This window comes from Amphibalanus amphitrite, unplaced genomic scaffold, assembly GCF_019059575.1.
Source record: "Amphibalanus amphitrite isolate SeventyFive unplaced genomic scaffold, NRLGWU_Aamphi_draft 000728F_arrow, whole genome shotgun sequence".
Classification (NCBI taxonomy): Eukaryota; Metazoa; Arthropoda; class Thecostraca; order Balanomorpha; family Balanidae; genus Amphibalanus; species Amphibalanus amphitrite.
Window position 1 is genome coordinate 147,201 of NW_024882222.1, and position 12,365 is coordinate 159,565.

Consider the following 12,365-nt stretch of genomic DNA (forward strand, 5'->3'; position numbering starts at 1 on the left):
TTTTTCGTACGTATTTAAGCGGCTTTACCGCTGTGGGTGATACCCGGGAGCTACAACACGGTCGATTGTGGACGACCAATACGGGGTGCCAGCTAAATAGTTTATCTGCTTTATGTCACGCAGCACCATGCAGAGTGCAAACAAGACTCGTGCAGCGGCTGCATTCTGTTTATGGTGAAAAATTGTTTTTTCGGGATCCCGGGATTGGCGGAATTTCGGGATCGGGATCGGGATTAAAATCCCGCCGAGATCCCGGGATCCCGATCCCGGGATTGCAATCTCTAGTCACAATTGACCGAAAGGGCCTAACCCAACAAAACAATAAAAAAGGACAAACAGCACTGAGTGCTCTCTAACATGCATTGTTGGCAGTTTAAATATGAATATTATTTCATCCTAACTACGTAAAGGTGACTTCATAAGCGATTGGGTCGAGGGCAATGACCAACACGGGTTACATTTACTCGTTCAGAGCAAGAGAACTGGGATACATTTGTGAAAATTTTCTTAAGGTATTTCTACCTGCAAGGCACATAGGTAGCCGGCTAGTCAAATTGTACCACTGCGCCTCTTGTGGCCCAGCCCTAAGCGACGCTAAGCCCGGCCCCGGCGCCCCCCGGCGTCCCGCTGTCACCTGGCCTCCCCAGTGTTCCCGCCGTGACTCACCCGGCCTCCCAGTGTTCCCCTGTAACCCACGGTGACTCACCGGGCCTCAGCGCTCCCCAGCCGGCCGCCCAGCCGTAGAAGCCCTCAAACTCCTCCCCCTTCTCGGGCAGGCAGATGGGCTGGATGTGCGGCGCGTACGGCACCGGCCGGTCCAATCTGCAGCGGAGGGCAGCACACGGGTCACAGCACTGTACCTGGGCGGGCAGCGCTGGACATCGGGACACGACGGGGGTAAGCCAGCAACGGACACTCCGCCCTTAGAAAACTGAAATCATAACCTCATAACCGAAGGTTTGTCGGCAATAGTTAAAACACTATTCGTTAGAATTGTGTTTTTCTATTGAAAAACAAATCTGAGTTCCCTGACAATTTGGCAAAAGCTGCCCGAGATCAGTAGTCTGTGCTTGTAAATATTTGAATGAAATGAATCAAGATAAAATAACGATAAATGCCGCTAAGCGTCTTGAGTATGGCGTTGCCGAGTAACCAGCGCCAATAATGCCACTCACGTGAGCACGGCCACGTCGTATCGGTCGGCCTGCGGTGTGAACTGGAAGCGCGGATGCACCTGGATGGCGCGCACTTTGAACTTGTAGGCCGGCAGGGGCTCGCGGTTCGAGTTGAGCACGTAGTCGCCCAGGGTGATGGTGATCTGTCCCGGCCGGGCCCTGCGGCGACACCGTGACGTCAGCAATTATAGCACGTCACATCCCAGCACCGCCGTCAGCGTATTTCTACATTGACCTGACCTGTGACGTCATCGGCGACCTCGACGTGTCAATAAAATTCGGCTTCGCTGGACATCTTTTTCAGGGCTATCAATGCCGGTTAACTTCAAAAATCGGACCAGTAGTTTCGGAGATATGGGGGGGGGGAGGCGCTCTGTAAAGGAATAGTAAATCCCACTACCCCAGTCATGCGCGGGTTAAACTGAAGTGACCACGCAGTGACCCTGTCAGTCTGACCTGGCCACGCGGTGACCTCGGTAAGCTGCCGTTAGCACGCAGTGACCCTGCTTATCTGACCTGGCCCCGTCAGTCTGACCTGGCCACTCAGTGCCCTCGATAGTTTGACTTTATCACGCAGTGACCCTGTCAAACTGACCTGGCCACGCAGTGTCCGGCAGTGATGACGTGCTGTCGGTTGATGAGCGATCCTCCGCATCGGCTAGTGCCGATCAAAATGTACGCCTGCGGGTGACACGAACACAACAGTGGGTCAAACATGAATCCGATGCTAAAGCGTTCCATTGTCTATTTGCGAAATACTTCTTTTCAAAAATCAAAAGTTTGTTCTGTGAATTTCGAAAAGAATGTGTGAATTTCGTAAATGCTTGTTAAAAAAATAGGGATATTTACCATTTTAATGACTCACATTTCCTTATGACAGCCTTATGCGGCACCGTTCACGGTCTATCCTTATCACGACTTCTAACGTTCGACAGGTCTTCCAACCGTATGTCCGTATTTTCATCACGGTCGCAAAAAGCACTATCAGCGCCACTATTCGTTGTGTCGTTTTCGTACGATGGCGTCTCGTGCACTCTACAGTGTGGTGTGTCAGCAGTCGGCCCTCGGTCCTCACCTGCCAGGGGAAGGTGCCGAAGCCGGCCTGGTTTCCGCCCACGATCCGCCGGGTGATGCCGATCCGAGACGTGTCCGAGAGGCCACATCCTGACGGCGGCGGCCGGGCGCGGACGGGGCGCGTCAGTGCACCGTCAGGAGGGACCCGGGTCTCGAGAACGGGGGATATAACAAATAAACACGGCAAGCTGAATTAGGTAATGACTAACGAATGAAACTTTCCGGCAGAATATTATATTACTTAAAAATGAAACACTGACAGACATGTAGTTAAAAAAAAACACGCAAATCTATCACATGAAGCGGCCCTTTCCCGGTCATCTCAGTAAGCGCTCAGTCGTTGAAAGTCTGGGTGTTGTGGCGTCTGCCTGCCGCAGCCGCTGTCTGCCCGCAGCAGCAGCCGTCGGTGCCAGTCTGAGCGGCCGTCTGGGTCACCGCGCAGTCTCAGCCGTCGGTCGCTGTCACCGCGGCCAGTCTCAGCCGTCGTCTGTCGGCCTCCACCGCGTGCGGTGCTGTCAGTCGGTGGTGGTCGGTGCGCGCGCGGCTAGACTACAGACCTGCTGAGTGGCGGACGCTGGGGGTGTCAGGTGCGGCCAGTCCACTGGGTCAGCGGTCAGCGGTCCGGTCAGCGGCACAGGTGAAAACAACACCGGTAGAGAAACAGAGAAAGAGCCTCATGCAAGAAAAGATACCTTATTTAGTGAAAGAATCTTCAAACTTGATTTTGATGTTAAGTATAACGAAATTTATCATATTTTGACGAGGTTTGAGAATTGAGAGAGTTGCAAAATTCTATTTAATGAATCATTGTTTCCACCTTGAGCCAGATGTTTCGTCAAAACAGTAAGGTCCTTGGTCGGTATTGATATTGCTGCTGTATTGAAAAGGCGCTGTTAGTTATTTGCAGTTGAACAACATGTCGCACAGGCATCAGTTTTTTAAAAGTATTATTTACAAGCCGTGGATGTGACCAGATAATTGGTAGTTAAGCGGAAATCCTATATTTTGTTCAATCAAAGTAATCTGATGAATGAAGTAAAGTAACTATCCTGTCAGTTTTACTTTACCTATATATCGTTAGTGCACAACAAACAACAACAACCAAGTTCATCTCTAACCGTGTAGTCTAAAATACACTGCCTAACTCACTAGTCTATTCTGATCGCTTGATTTCGCGTGGCTGCTCAAGTTTCTATGGCTAATGCCATGCTGGCGCTAAACTGTGCTAAACTGCATCAGCGTGGAAGACTTATAGTGACCCCCTCCCCGTGCAGGCTCGAGGTCGGTGCGTGACTGTGCTGCGGTGCTACTTACAGTTGGTGGCAAGCAGTGATTCCTCCCCGGTGGGGGAGAGCATCAGAGGTGATGCATTGGCCGTGGCATGTTGGCCCTGTACAGGTCTAATAAATAGTCGCATTTGAGAAATTTGTCAGATCTGCACCATACAATATGTGCTCTTTGTAAGGTCGAGAAACACTTAAAGGGACCCTCCCACCTTCAAAAAAGTTTATGAATTGGCATGAAAGTGATGTCGCTCGGTTCAGAAAGAGCGACGACGAATATCTACCAAATTTCACCGAAAAATATTCACCCGTTTTCAAGATATTAGACTTTTACTTTTGTTTACATTTTAGGGATCTCCGCTGTTTCTAGCGACTTTATTTTAGAAGTGCGGCGTTTGCGTCAGATGCTGCGCGCAAATAGCATATACCACCGCGTGCTACAAAACGTTTTAGTCAAACATTTAAAAATCGTTAGATATCTGCGCTGACGTCACACATTCAGAGGGGTATTCCTAAGCATTAGCCCCTCTGAATCAAAATGCTGCAATTTTGAAATTCAATATTTCCGATTTAAGGCATTTCTCGATGTTAGGAGTGCCGAAACCGGTAATTGTGAGCCAGGGACCCCATTTTGGCTATCTCAACTCAAATCTAATGTTAAGGTGGGAGGGTCCCTTTAAACGCACTAAACTGATAGCTGTGTAACGCGGATGACGATGCACCCGCATCCGTCGCGCCGAATGCTTGTTTCGAGTGTTTTGGCGTAGCTATGCTCGCTGGGTGTGACGATAACTATTAAAAGCCCTAATGATGGTGGCAGGGACATTAAAAGCGACTTTCATTCCGGGCGGCACATGGGTGCCCTTATGACGCGCCTGTGTTCCGGAAGGCGAACATTGAAATGCTAAAATATCTACTCTGGTCATTACTCTTATTGCGAAAAGTATCACTGGTGGCCGGGCCTGTGCTAATTTGCCGCCATGGCTTCGTGAACCGTGACTGAGAGGACCTGTCAGTGGTCTATCCTGGCGTAGTTGTCTGTCCGCGGCTGGTCTCTGTCCCTCCGACTCCCTCCGGCCCGTCTCTGTCCCTCCGGGTCTCTGTCCCTCCGAGGCCCTCCGGCCCGTCTCTCTTTGTTCGGTCCTCGGAAGTCCTCTGCGGTCCTCGGCGGTCGCCCCGGACCGGCGCCACTCACCAGGGTCGTTCCGGACCGGGCCGTAGTCGACGTTGGGCGGCGGCGGCGGGTTGAACGACTTGGCCGACCGGCCGCCGTGGTCGCAGCAGACGAACATGAAGCCGCCGCAGCCGCCGCGCGCCACGCCGCCAGACATCCAGCACATGAGCGTGAACTGGCACGAGCCGCACGACGCCCGGTCGCCCAGGAACCGCTCGTCCACCTGAGGCCGGAACCGGTGCACCACTGCGGGAGACAGGGGGGGGGGGGGAGTCAGGGACCGGGGGACACACCGCTGCGGGAGTCGAGGGCAGTCAGGGACCAGGGGACACACCACTTTGGGAGTCGGGGGCAGTCAGGGACCGGGGGACACACCACTTCGGGAGTCGGGGGTAGTCGGGGACCGGGGCTGAAACATTGCGGGACACACGGGGGACTTCACGGGTCTGCCAACTGTACTGACACTTCTGTAAGAAACGAGCAACCTCAGGGCAGGAGGTTGCTGTGCTTATACGAAAGACTAAAGTAACGTAAATGTCCCTTGTGATGGCGACAGTACGATACTAAACCCTGACAACCATCGTGTCGACCATCGACGGCCTGCTGACCATCGACGGCTGCCCATCAAGTTTTCTCACGGAATTTAGTACATTCGAGAATAATGGGACTCGACACGGATCCCGGCCAAATGATGTAAGTGCGGCGTCTCCGATGTCCGTGTTCCCGTGCCGTGTCAGCCTGCCGTTCATGCTGGCACCGCTTCGCTCGGGGACGCGTCAGCCCGTGGACGGGGTGACGCCACGCGGTCAGCGGCGGCCGCAATCGACCCAGTTCCGGCGCTGTCCGGACGACCGCAGCCGGTGCCGCCGGCAAGGCTGTCCGATTGCGTCACAACGGTCGGCTGTGTCAACCGACACGGACGTCTTGGCCAATGGAGCGGCTGCGACCGGCAGTGACTGGTGCGGGAGGCTCTGTGTCGCCGAGCGGCCCGCACGGCCATCGTGAGACGTGGTCACCGGACGGCTTCGGCACTAGGCAGTGAGGCTGTCAGGGACCGTGGGACGCTGATTGGTGCCTGTAGTGAGGTAGTGGGGCTGTGAACTGCAGTGGGACGCTGCTTGGTGCCTGTAGTGAGGTAGTGGGGCTGTGAACTGCAGTGGGACGCTGCTTGGTGCCTGTAGTGAGGTAGTGGGGCTGTGAACTGCAGTGGGACGCTGCTTGGTGCCTGTAGTGAGGTAGTGGGGCTGTGAACTGCAGTGGGACGCTGCTTGGTGCCTGTAGTGAGGTAGTGGGGCTGTGAACTGCAGTGGGACGCTGCTTAGTGGGGCCGTGTGCTGGCCGCTGCCGGTGCCAGTAGACGGGCTGTGTGCTGGCTGCTGTCCGCCAGAAGTGAGGCTATGAGCTGCAGTGGAACGCTGCAGGTGCCGGTCGACGGGCAGTGCGGGCAGTGCCAGCACACTGCACTGTGCTGGCTGCCGGCTGACAGTAGTGTGACTGTGAGCAGCCGTGGGTCGTGGATGCTACTGGGTGCTGGTAGTGAGGCTGCCAGCGATTGTGGCACACTGCCGGCCGTGGAGGTCGCCCGTCGTCAGGCACTCACCGTTCCGCGGCCGGCGGCGACAGACACGTGCGTTACCCAACCGGTGCGGCACGGTGAAAGGACGCGGCAGGGTCAGTGCGGCCGATGACTGCGCTGTGCCGCCTACCACCGCCGCTGGGGCCGCGCCGCTTTGTCATGCGCAGTTTACCGGGTATCGTCTGATGGGCCGGCGTCTTTGTCTTCCTTGGCGAGTGGAATTGCAGTCAACAGTGTGGTCCATTCAATGTCCAACCAAGTGGTTCAACGCCAAATCTCCTCACTTAGCCAGGAAGAGCGTCGAGGATGCATGCCAGATGCAAAATAAACTCTATGGCTTATATATGTTCAGTTCATAATATGGCGTTAGCCGCGAATGTGCACGCCACATGTTCTCATAACACGGTTCCGTGAGATGAAACACTAGTAGGCTCGTTTCGGGTGGGTAGCTGCGGCAGCGGGGCGCGTCCCACACGGTCGTGGCAGCGCGGCGCATGGCAGCAGGCCGCTGCACCGTGACTGGCCGCTCGGCGCCTTGCCTCACCGCCGGCCGGCGCTGGCGCGTGCTACACCGGTCCGCCAGCGGCGCTGATGCAATAAAGTGTGTAACAGAGCCGATCGACGGCTGTCGGCCGGGCCGGACTGTGACTCTGCTGGCTGGTCCAGCTGTGGCACTGTCGCATGAGCTGGCTGTGGCACTGTCGGCCGTAGTCGGAGCCGATGTACCCCACGCGGGGCCCGCGGACCGCAGCTGGTTCCGCGGGGGTCTCCGTCGCCCGCGGCGCGGCCGATCTGACCAGTCATCGCCGCGACGCGCCGGCAGTTGCCCAACGCAGCCAGGAAGACGCGATTGGAAATCGTTGGGCAACGCGGCACCGGTCTGCCGACGTCTTGTTGGAAGTCCTTATCTTTGCGCGCTATGGTCACCGGTTGCCACACGCCATGACATGGTCTCGGGATTTGCATTGTTTGCGGATACTGGTGCTCGGTTGCGACAGATCGAGAGTGACTTCAAGGCCAGCCGTGCCTCCTCGTGGAATAGGCGCCTTCGAAACATATAGAAGCTGTTTTCTCATTAAAAAAGAACTAGTGGTAGCTCTTATTGGAAGCTCTTGTACAGTAAACTTCCTTAGCACAAGCCACCCCCACAGTGATGCGTAAAACGACTGTCACATTCGTCAGCAGCCCTCATTCGATACGCATAGTCGGCGGCTTTCAGAGTAACCGAACTGATGGGGCAGATAGCTACCAGGAAGCTTTGAAGTCTGATACAAGACTACCGAATCGCGATCTTGCAATGCAGTGAACGGTCACCCCCGCTGGTTAGAATGCTACATTTCAGACGTGATTCCAGGAAGTGATGGAATGGATCTCAGTGCTTGTCTTCATGCCTCGAATATCAACAATTTACAAACATTTATATAACGAAAGGGGACATTTATTGGGAATATTCATTGAGATGAAAGGACGTTGAAGCTGACTCCAATTAAGCTTAATTGAACAGTCAAATCTATTGGTGATTGATTTCGATGGAAGCTGCACCAGGCATGGTTAATTGAACAGTCAAATCTATTGGTGATTGATTTGGATGGAAGCTGCACCAGGCATGGCACTGGCTGCATACATCGGTATATGTCAACATAAACTAAAATGAAGCTGAATATGACAATCAAGCGGAAAAATCACTTCTGGCGGTGCCCACATGAGTAGTAAATAACCCGGCGGCACCGCTGGGGTAGCTTATGGGATAGCTTGTGGGAAGCAAAACAAAAAACAAACAAACAGCTCATCGACGGGGCAGGTTCTCCACCTACGGCTAAATCCCATTGCGATATCCAGGAGCCATTGAGCCGGCTTCTAGTCGTCGGTCAATGGGCTGGAATCTGAAGACGATTGAAGAGTTGCAAAGCTTTGTTACAATGAGCTGTCCTTCTTGCTTTACCGGTTTGTTTCAGATATCTGACGAGATCATTTGTTATATAACAAGGCACATACAGCTCATAGCTCTCTAAATTTCCTCTCTTTCACGCCACGCTCAGTTGCTGCCTGGCTTGAGTTGCCTCAAGCCGCAGTGCAATTTGCAAGGCAACTATTGCACTCGGAGTATTTGCAACACCCGGAACGGCCGGCGAGCCCGGCGCGGCGCGGGTTGGGCAACGGGCGACGGCGGCCCGGCGCCGGCTGACACCGTTGTGAAACGAGCGCGCTCGTTCCGCGTCCGAGCGGCGGTGTGCCCCGAGCGGCCGCCAGGGCCGGCGCCCCGGCCTTGGGTCAGAGCGAGCGGCCGGCTCACACATTTGTCAGCGGTTGCAGCAAGACAGGAACGGGAGGCGGTGCGGGCCGGGGCGGGAGATGAGGGTCGTAGAAAGGACTCGGGTGCATGGGGCGGTGCACGAAATTCCCTCGACGTGACCGACTGGCTCGGCGCGGATGTCGGCGCGGATGTTGGCATCAATGCGCGGTTGCATCATGGACTGCGCCCGTCCTGGTTCTACGACAGGTCACGGCGCTTCATTTGTGTTTCGAGATGGCGTTAAGTCGCGGATTACTGTTGGATAGATACTAATGAAGCAATGGGTGGCATTCACAAAGAACTAAAATCACTGAAGTGTGCGGTAGTTGGTATCACCCGCGGGCCCTCCCTTCCTCATTCCCATCTGGCTCACCTGGTCTGGCGCGCCGGTAGGGCCGGCCGGCGCCGTCGGCCCAGGTGCGGCGCACGGGCCGCGCGTTGAACCCAGTAGTGGCCGGCAGGCCGTAGCGCTCCAGTACCGAGTCCTGGTCGCCCAGGCGCGCCTGCAGCGCCGTGAACAGCGCGTTCATGACGGCGATCGAGCGGGTCATGTTTGCGTCGTCGGCCTTCCACTGGGTGACCTCTGGCAGCAGGGCGGTCAGGTTGGTGGCGTCGTCCAGCAGGTAGTCCATGGCCGCGTCGAACAGCGTCACGTTGTAGGCGGCCAGCTCGTACTCGAGCGCCGACAGCGAGTCGTCGGCCGGCTCCTGCGGCGGGTCGGTCGGCGGTGCGCCCAGGTCCCAGGCGTCAGAGTACAGCTGCAGCGAGCTGTCCACCGACGACCGGTGGCCCGGGTGGTCCTCGGACTGCCTGTGGCGGTGGCCCTCGGACTGCCGACCGGGCTGGTTCTCGGACTGCCTGTGGTCCTCGATCAGCCGGTCAGGGCGCTCATTGGAAGGCCGACGGTGGTGTTCCTCCGTCGCCCGATGTTCAGAGAGATGTTCAGAGCGCTCCTCAGATAGATGTTCCGGCCGCTCCTCGACTACCCGCTGAGGGCGCCCCTCGGTCGGGTGCTCGTTGCGGCGCCCCTCGGACGGGTGCCCGGTGCGCTCCTCCCCGGCCCTGCGGCCGTCACCGGTCGGCGGTCGCTCGCTGTGGTCGGCCGGACCGCTGGCCGTGGTGAAGCTGGCCCGGAGCGGACGCCGAGTGTCCGTCTCCTCTGGCAGCTCAGTCGGCCGGGGCGTGTGCTGCCGCTCGGCCGGCCGGCGGCTGTCAGGGGTGACCCGCCCGGCCGGCCGTGGCCCGCGCTGAGCAGGCCGCCGCCGCTGGGGCTCGTCATGACGTTCAGCGGGCCCCTGGAGCGGCTCCAGCGGCGTGCTCAGGTCGATGGTCTCCTCCACATAGCGCGGGAACTGCGCCGGCGCCGGCCGTCCGGTGGCGGCGGCCGCCTCCCGGACACCGACCACCCTGGGCAGGACGCGCGGCTGGTGCGCCGGCCGGCCGTCGGGCAGCGGTCCGCCGCCGGAGGAGCGCAGCTGGTGCAGCTCCTGCTGCAGCTGCAGCTGCTGGCAGCCGACCAGCGGCAGTAGCGCCGTCAGCAGCAGCGCCAGCATCGTGGGGCGCCGGCGCTCTCTGCCGGCACACGGAAACGGTCCACGGTCAGCATCGCCGACAGCGACAGTCACGGTCAGAACACTGCACACACACACAAACAGAATACGAGGACATTAAGCGTGCATCGGTGGACGACATTCGACAGCAAAGACAAATTGCTTCAATCGTGCCTAGCGCACATCAAAACTGGAATGCGACATTGTCACCAGCCAACACCAGTGACAGCGACTTTTGGTGCCTAATTCGGTAACGCTTTGATTCTGCTGCTCTTGTAGCCTGAGCAGTACGGCATGTCATTTGTGAAAGTGTCCTAGGCGACAGGCAGTCAAGTTGCGCAGATCGACCTTTCTGCGGCACACATTGCTTAAACGGCCGTGGCGCAACATAAGCACAGCTCGAGCCGCTGAAATGCGGTGTAATGACGGGAGAACACGAACATTAGGTGACAGACATATTCCTACCGATAATATTTATACTGGAGAAGGCTGTGCAGGCGCACAAGTGCTGCAGAAGTATTCGCACGTGCACGGATACGGGTGCACTCGGGGGTCAGATGAGACATCTACACGATGCGTTCTGCTGTGCTGATGATACCATGACTGCCCTTGTGATTACTGTCACCTTGATGAGCTAATCGGCCTGTTGTTTTGTCTGTTCCCCTCTGTGGACCCGTCGATTCACCGCTGTATCCGGTCCTCCCGTAATGAATGCAGCTCTGGACCGGCGCCCGATGCCCCTGTCCCTCATTAGCCCGCGCCTGCCACCCCTGGCCTGGCCGCACACCAGGGTAGTCCCCGAGCGGCACCTTTTAGTCGAGAGCTTATTGCCAGTCCCTCAGCGGCCGCCGACAATCACACTTCATTTATCAGGGCTGTCGGCAGGTGGGACGACCCGCTCCCCTCCCCTCCGCGCCGGGGTGACCCTCCCCTCCCCTCCGCTGGGCTGAGGTCGTCGCGAGGCCAGCATCCGGACACCGGCCTTGGAACTCGGAGGCGCGGGTCGTTGGACGTAAACACCGCCGGCGACCTAGAGGTAACTTGTGGGTTATTGACCTAGAGGGGACTGGTTGGTACTGATTCGGAGCCGACTTTTAAGTCACTGACCCTGAGAGTGAGCCATTGGGTGCAGACTGCTGACGGCCAGAAAGAGCCAATTATTACCGAGCCAGAGGGAGCTGTGGGTACTGACCCAGTCACTACCGCCACGAGCCGGAGTGCTCGCAATGATTACATCCATACGCTCGGTGTCAGGGGCCATTAAGCACGGCCCATCAGCGGGTGGTGTGGCTCAGAGCGGCCGGGTGGTGGTGGGCGGCGCCCGGGCGTGGCGCCTACTTTCACTGCGCTGCGAGCGTCGCGGGGCGCCGGACCGGCACACGCGGTCAGCGCGCCGCCGCGGCCTTGGCAAGGTCGGACGGCGGGCGACGCTCCCGCCCGCCGCTCAGCTGACCGACCGACCGACCGGGCGGGCGGGGAGGAGGGGCACAAACAAACAAAGGCAGAGCTGATTAACACCCTCAGCCGCCCAGCTGACCAAACAGGTGGTGGTAGGGGGGGGGGGGGCAAACAAAGGGAGCGGCGATTAAAGTGCTTATGCGCAGCTCCGTAGAGCTCCCGTCTCTCGCTCAAGATGGGTGAGCGGACATTCCATGCGTCATTATAGCTCGGGTGTTCAAATGAAAATGGTTAAAATATACACCTTCGTTTTTACAGCACATTCCCAAGTGACAACCAGAGCAGCGTTTTGAAGTAGTTTGGATTGTTAAGCCAGTCTACTTGATAGGCATTTGGATGGGATGCGCAGCTGTCTTGGGTCAAAATCGCTATTCCGGTCACATAAGAGATGTGTTGTGATGAGCCACAGCCTCCATAATTCGTTTGCATCTGTCCTGAGGACTCCTGAGCCATGATCTCCGTGGAACGTTACCTATTTAGCTGAGTTACAGTGTCCCTTATACGCTAGGCTTTTGTGCTGAGTCGCAGTCCCGCGTATACGAAAGTTATTTGTACTGAGTTGCAATCTCCTGAAAACGTTATCTAATTATGCTGAATCGCAGACTCCAGTGAATGATATCTATTTGTACTGAGCCGCAGTCTCCCGCAAATGCTAGCTTTCTGTGCTGAGTCGCAGTCTCCCGCAAATGCTAGCTTTCTGTGCTGAGTCGCAGTCTCTCGTTTGCGCTAGCTTTTTGTGCTGAGTCGCAGTCTCTCGTTTGCGCTAGCTTTCTGTGCTGAGC

At 56.8% G+C, this 12,365-nt stretch overlaps 1 protein-coding gene across 1 annotated transcript in view; it reads right to left on the reverse strand.

Moving 5' to 3' along the window:
* The window catches only part of LOC122365284, a 29,499-nt gene that overhangs the window by 11,422 nt on the left and 5,712 nt on the right, over nt 1–12,365 (reverse strand). The window contains exons 2-7 of the mRNA XM_043336379.1: nt 8,949–10,147; nt 4,728–4,952; nt 2,251–2,339; nt 1,771–1,856; nt 1,176–1,334; nt 707–822 (exon numbers count right to left, since the gene is read on the reverse strand). Coding sequence (XP_043192314.1) covers nt 707–822; nt 1,176–1,334; nt 1,771–1,856; nt 2,251–2,339; nt 4,728–4,952; nt 8,949–10,128 — 1,855 coding nt within the window. The 5' untranslated portion in view covers nt 10,129–10,147. The remainder of the gene's footprint in view (nt 1–706; nt 823–1,175; nt 1,335–1,770; nt 1,857–2,250; nt 2,340–4,727; nt 4,953–8,948; nt 10,148–12,365) is intronic.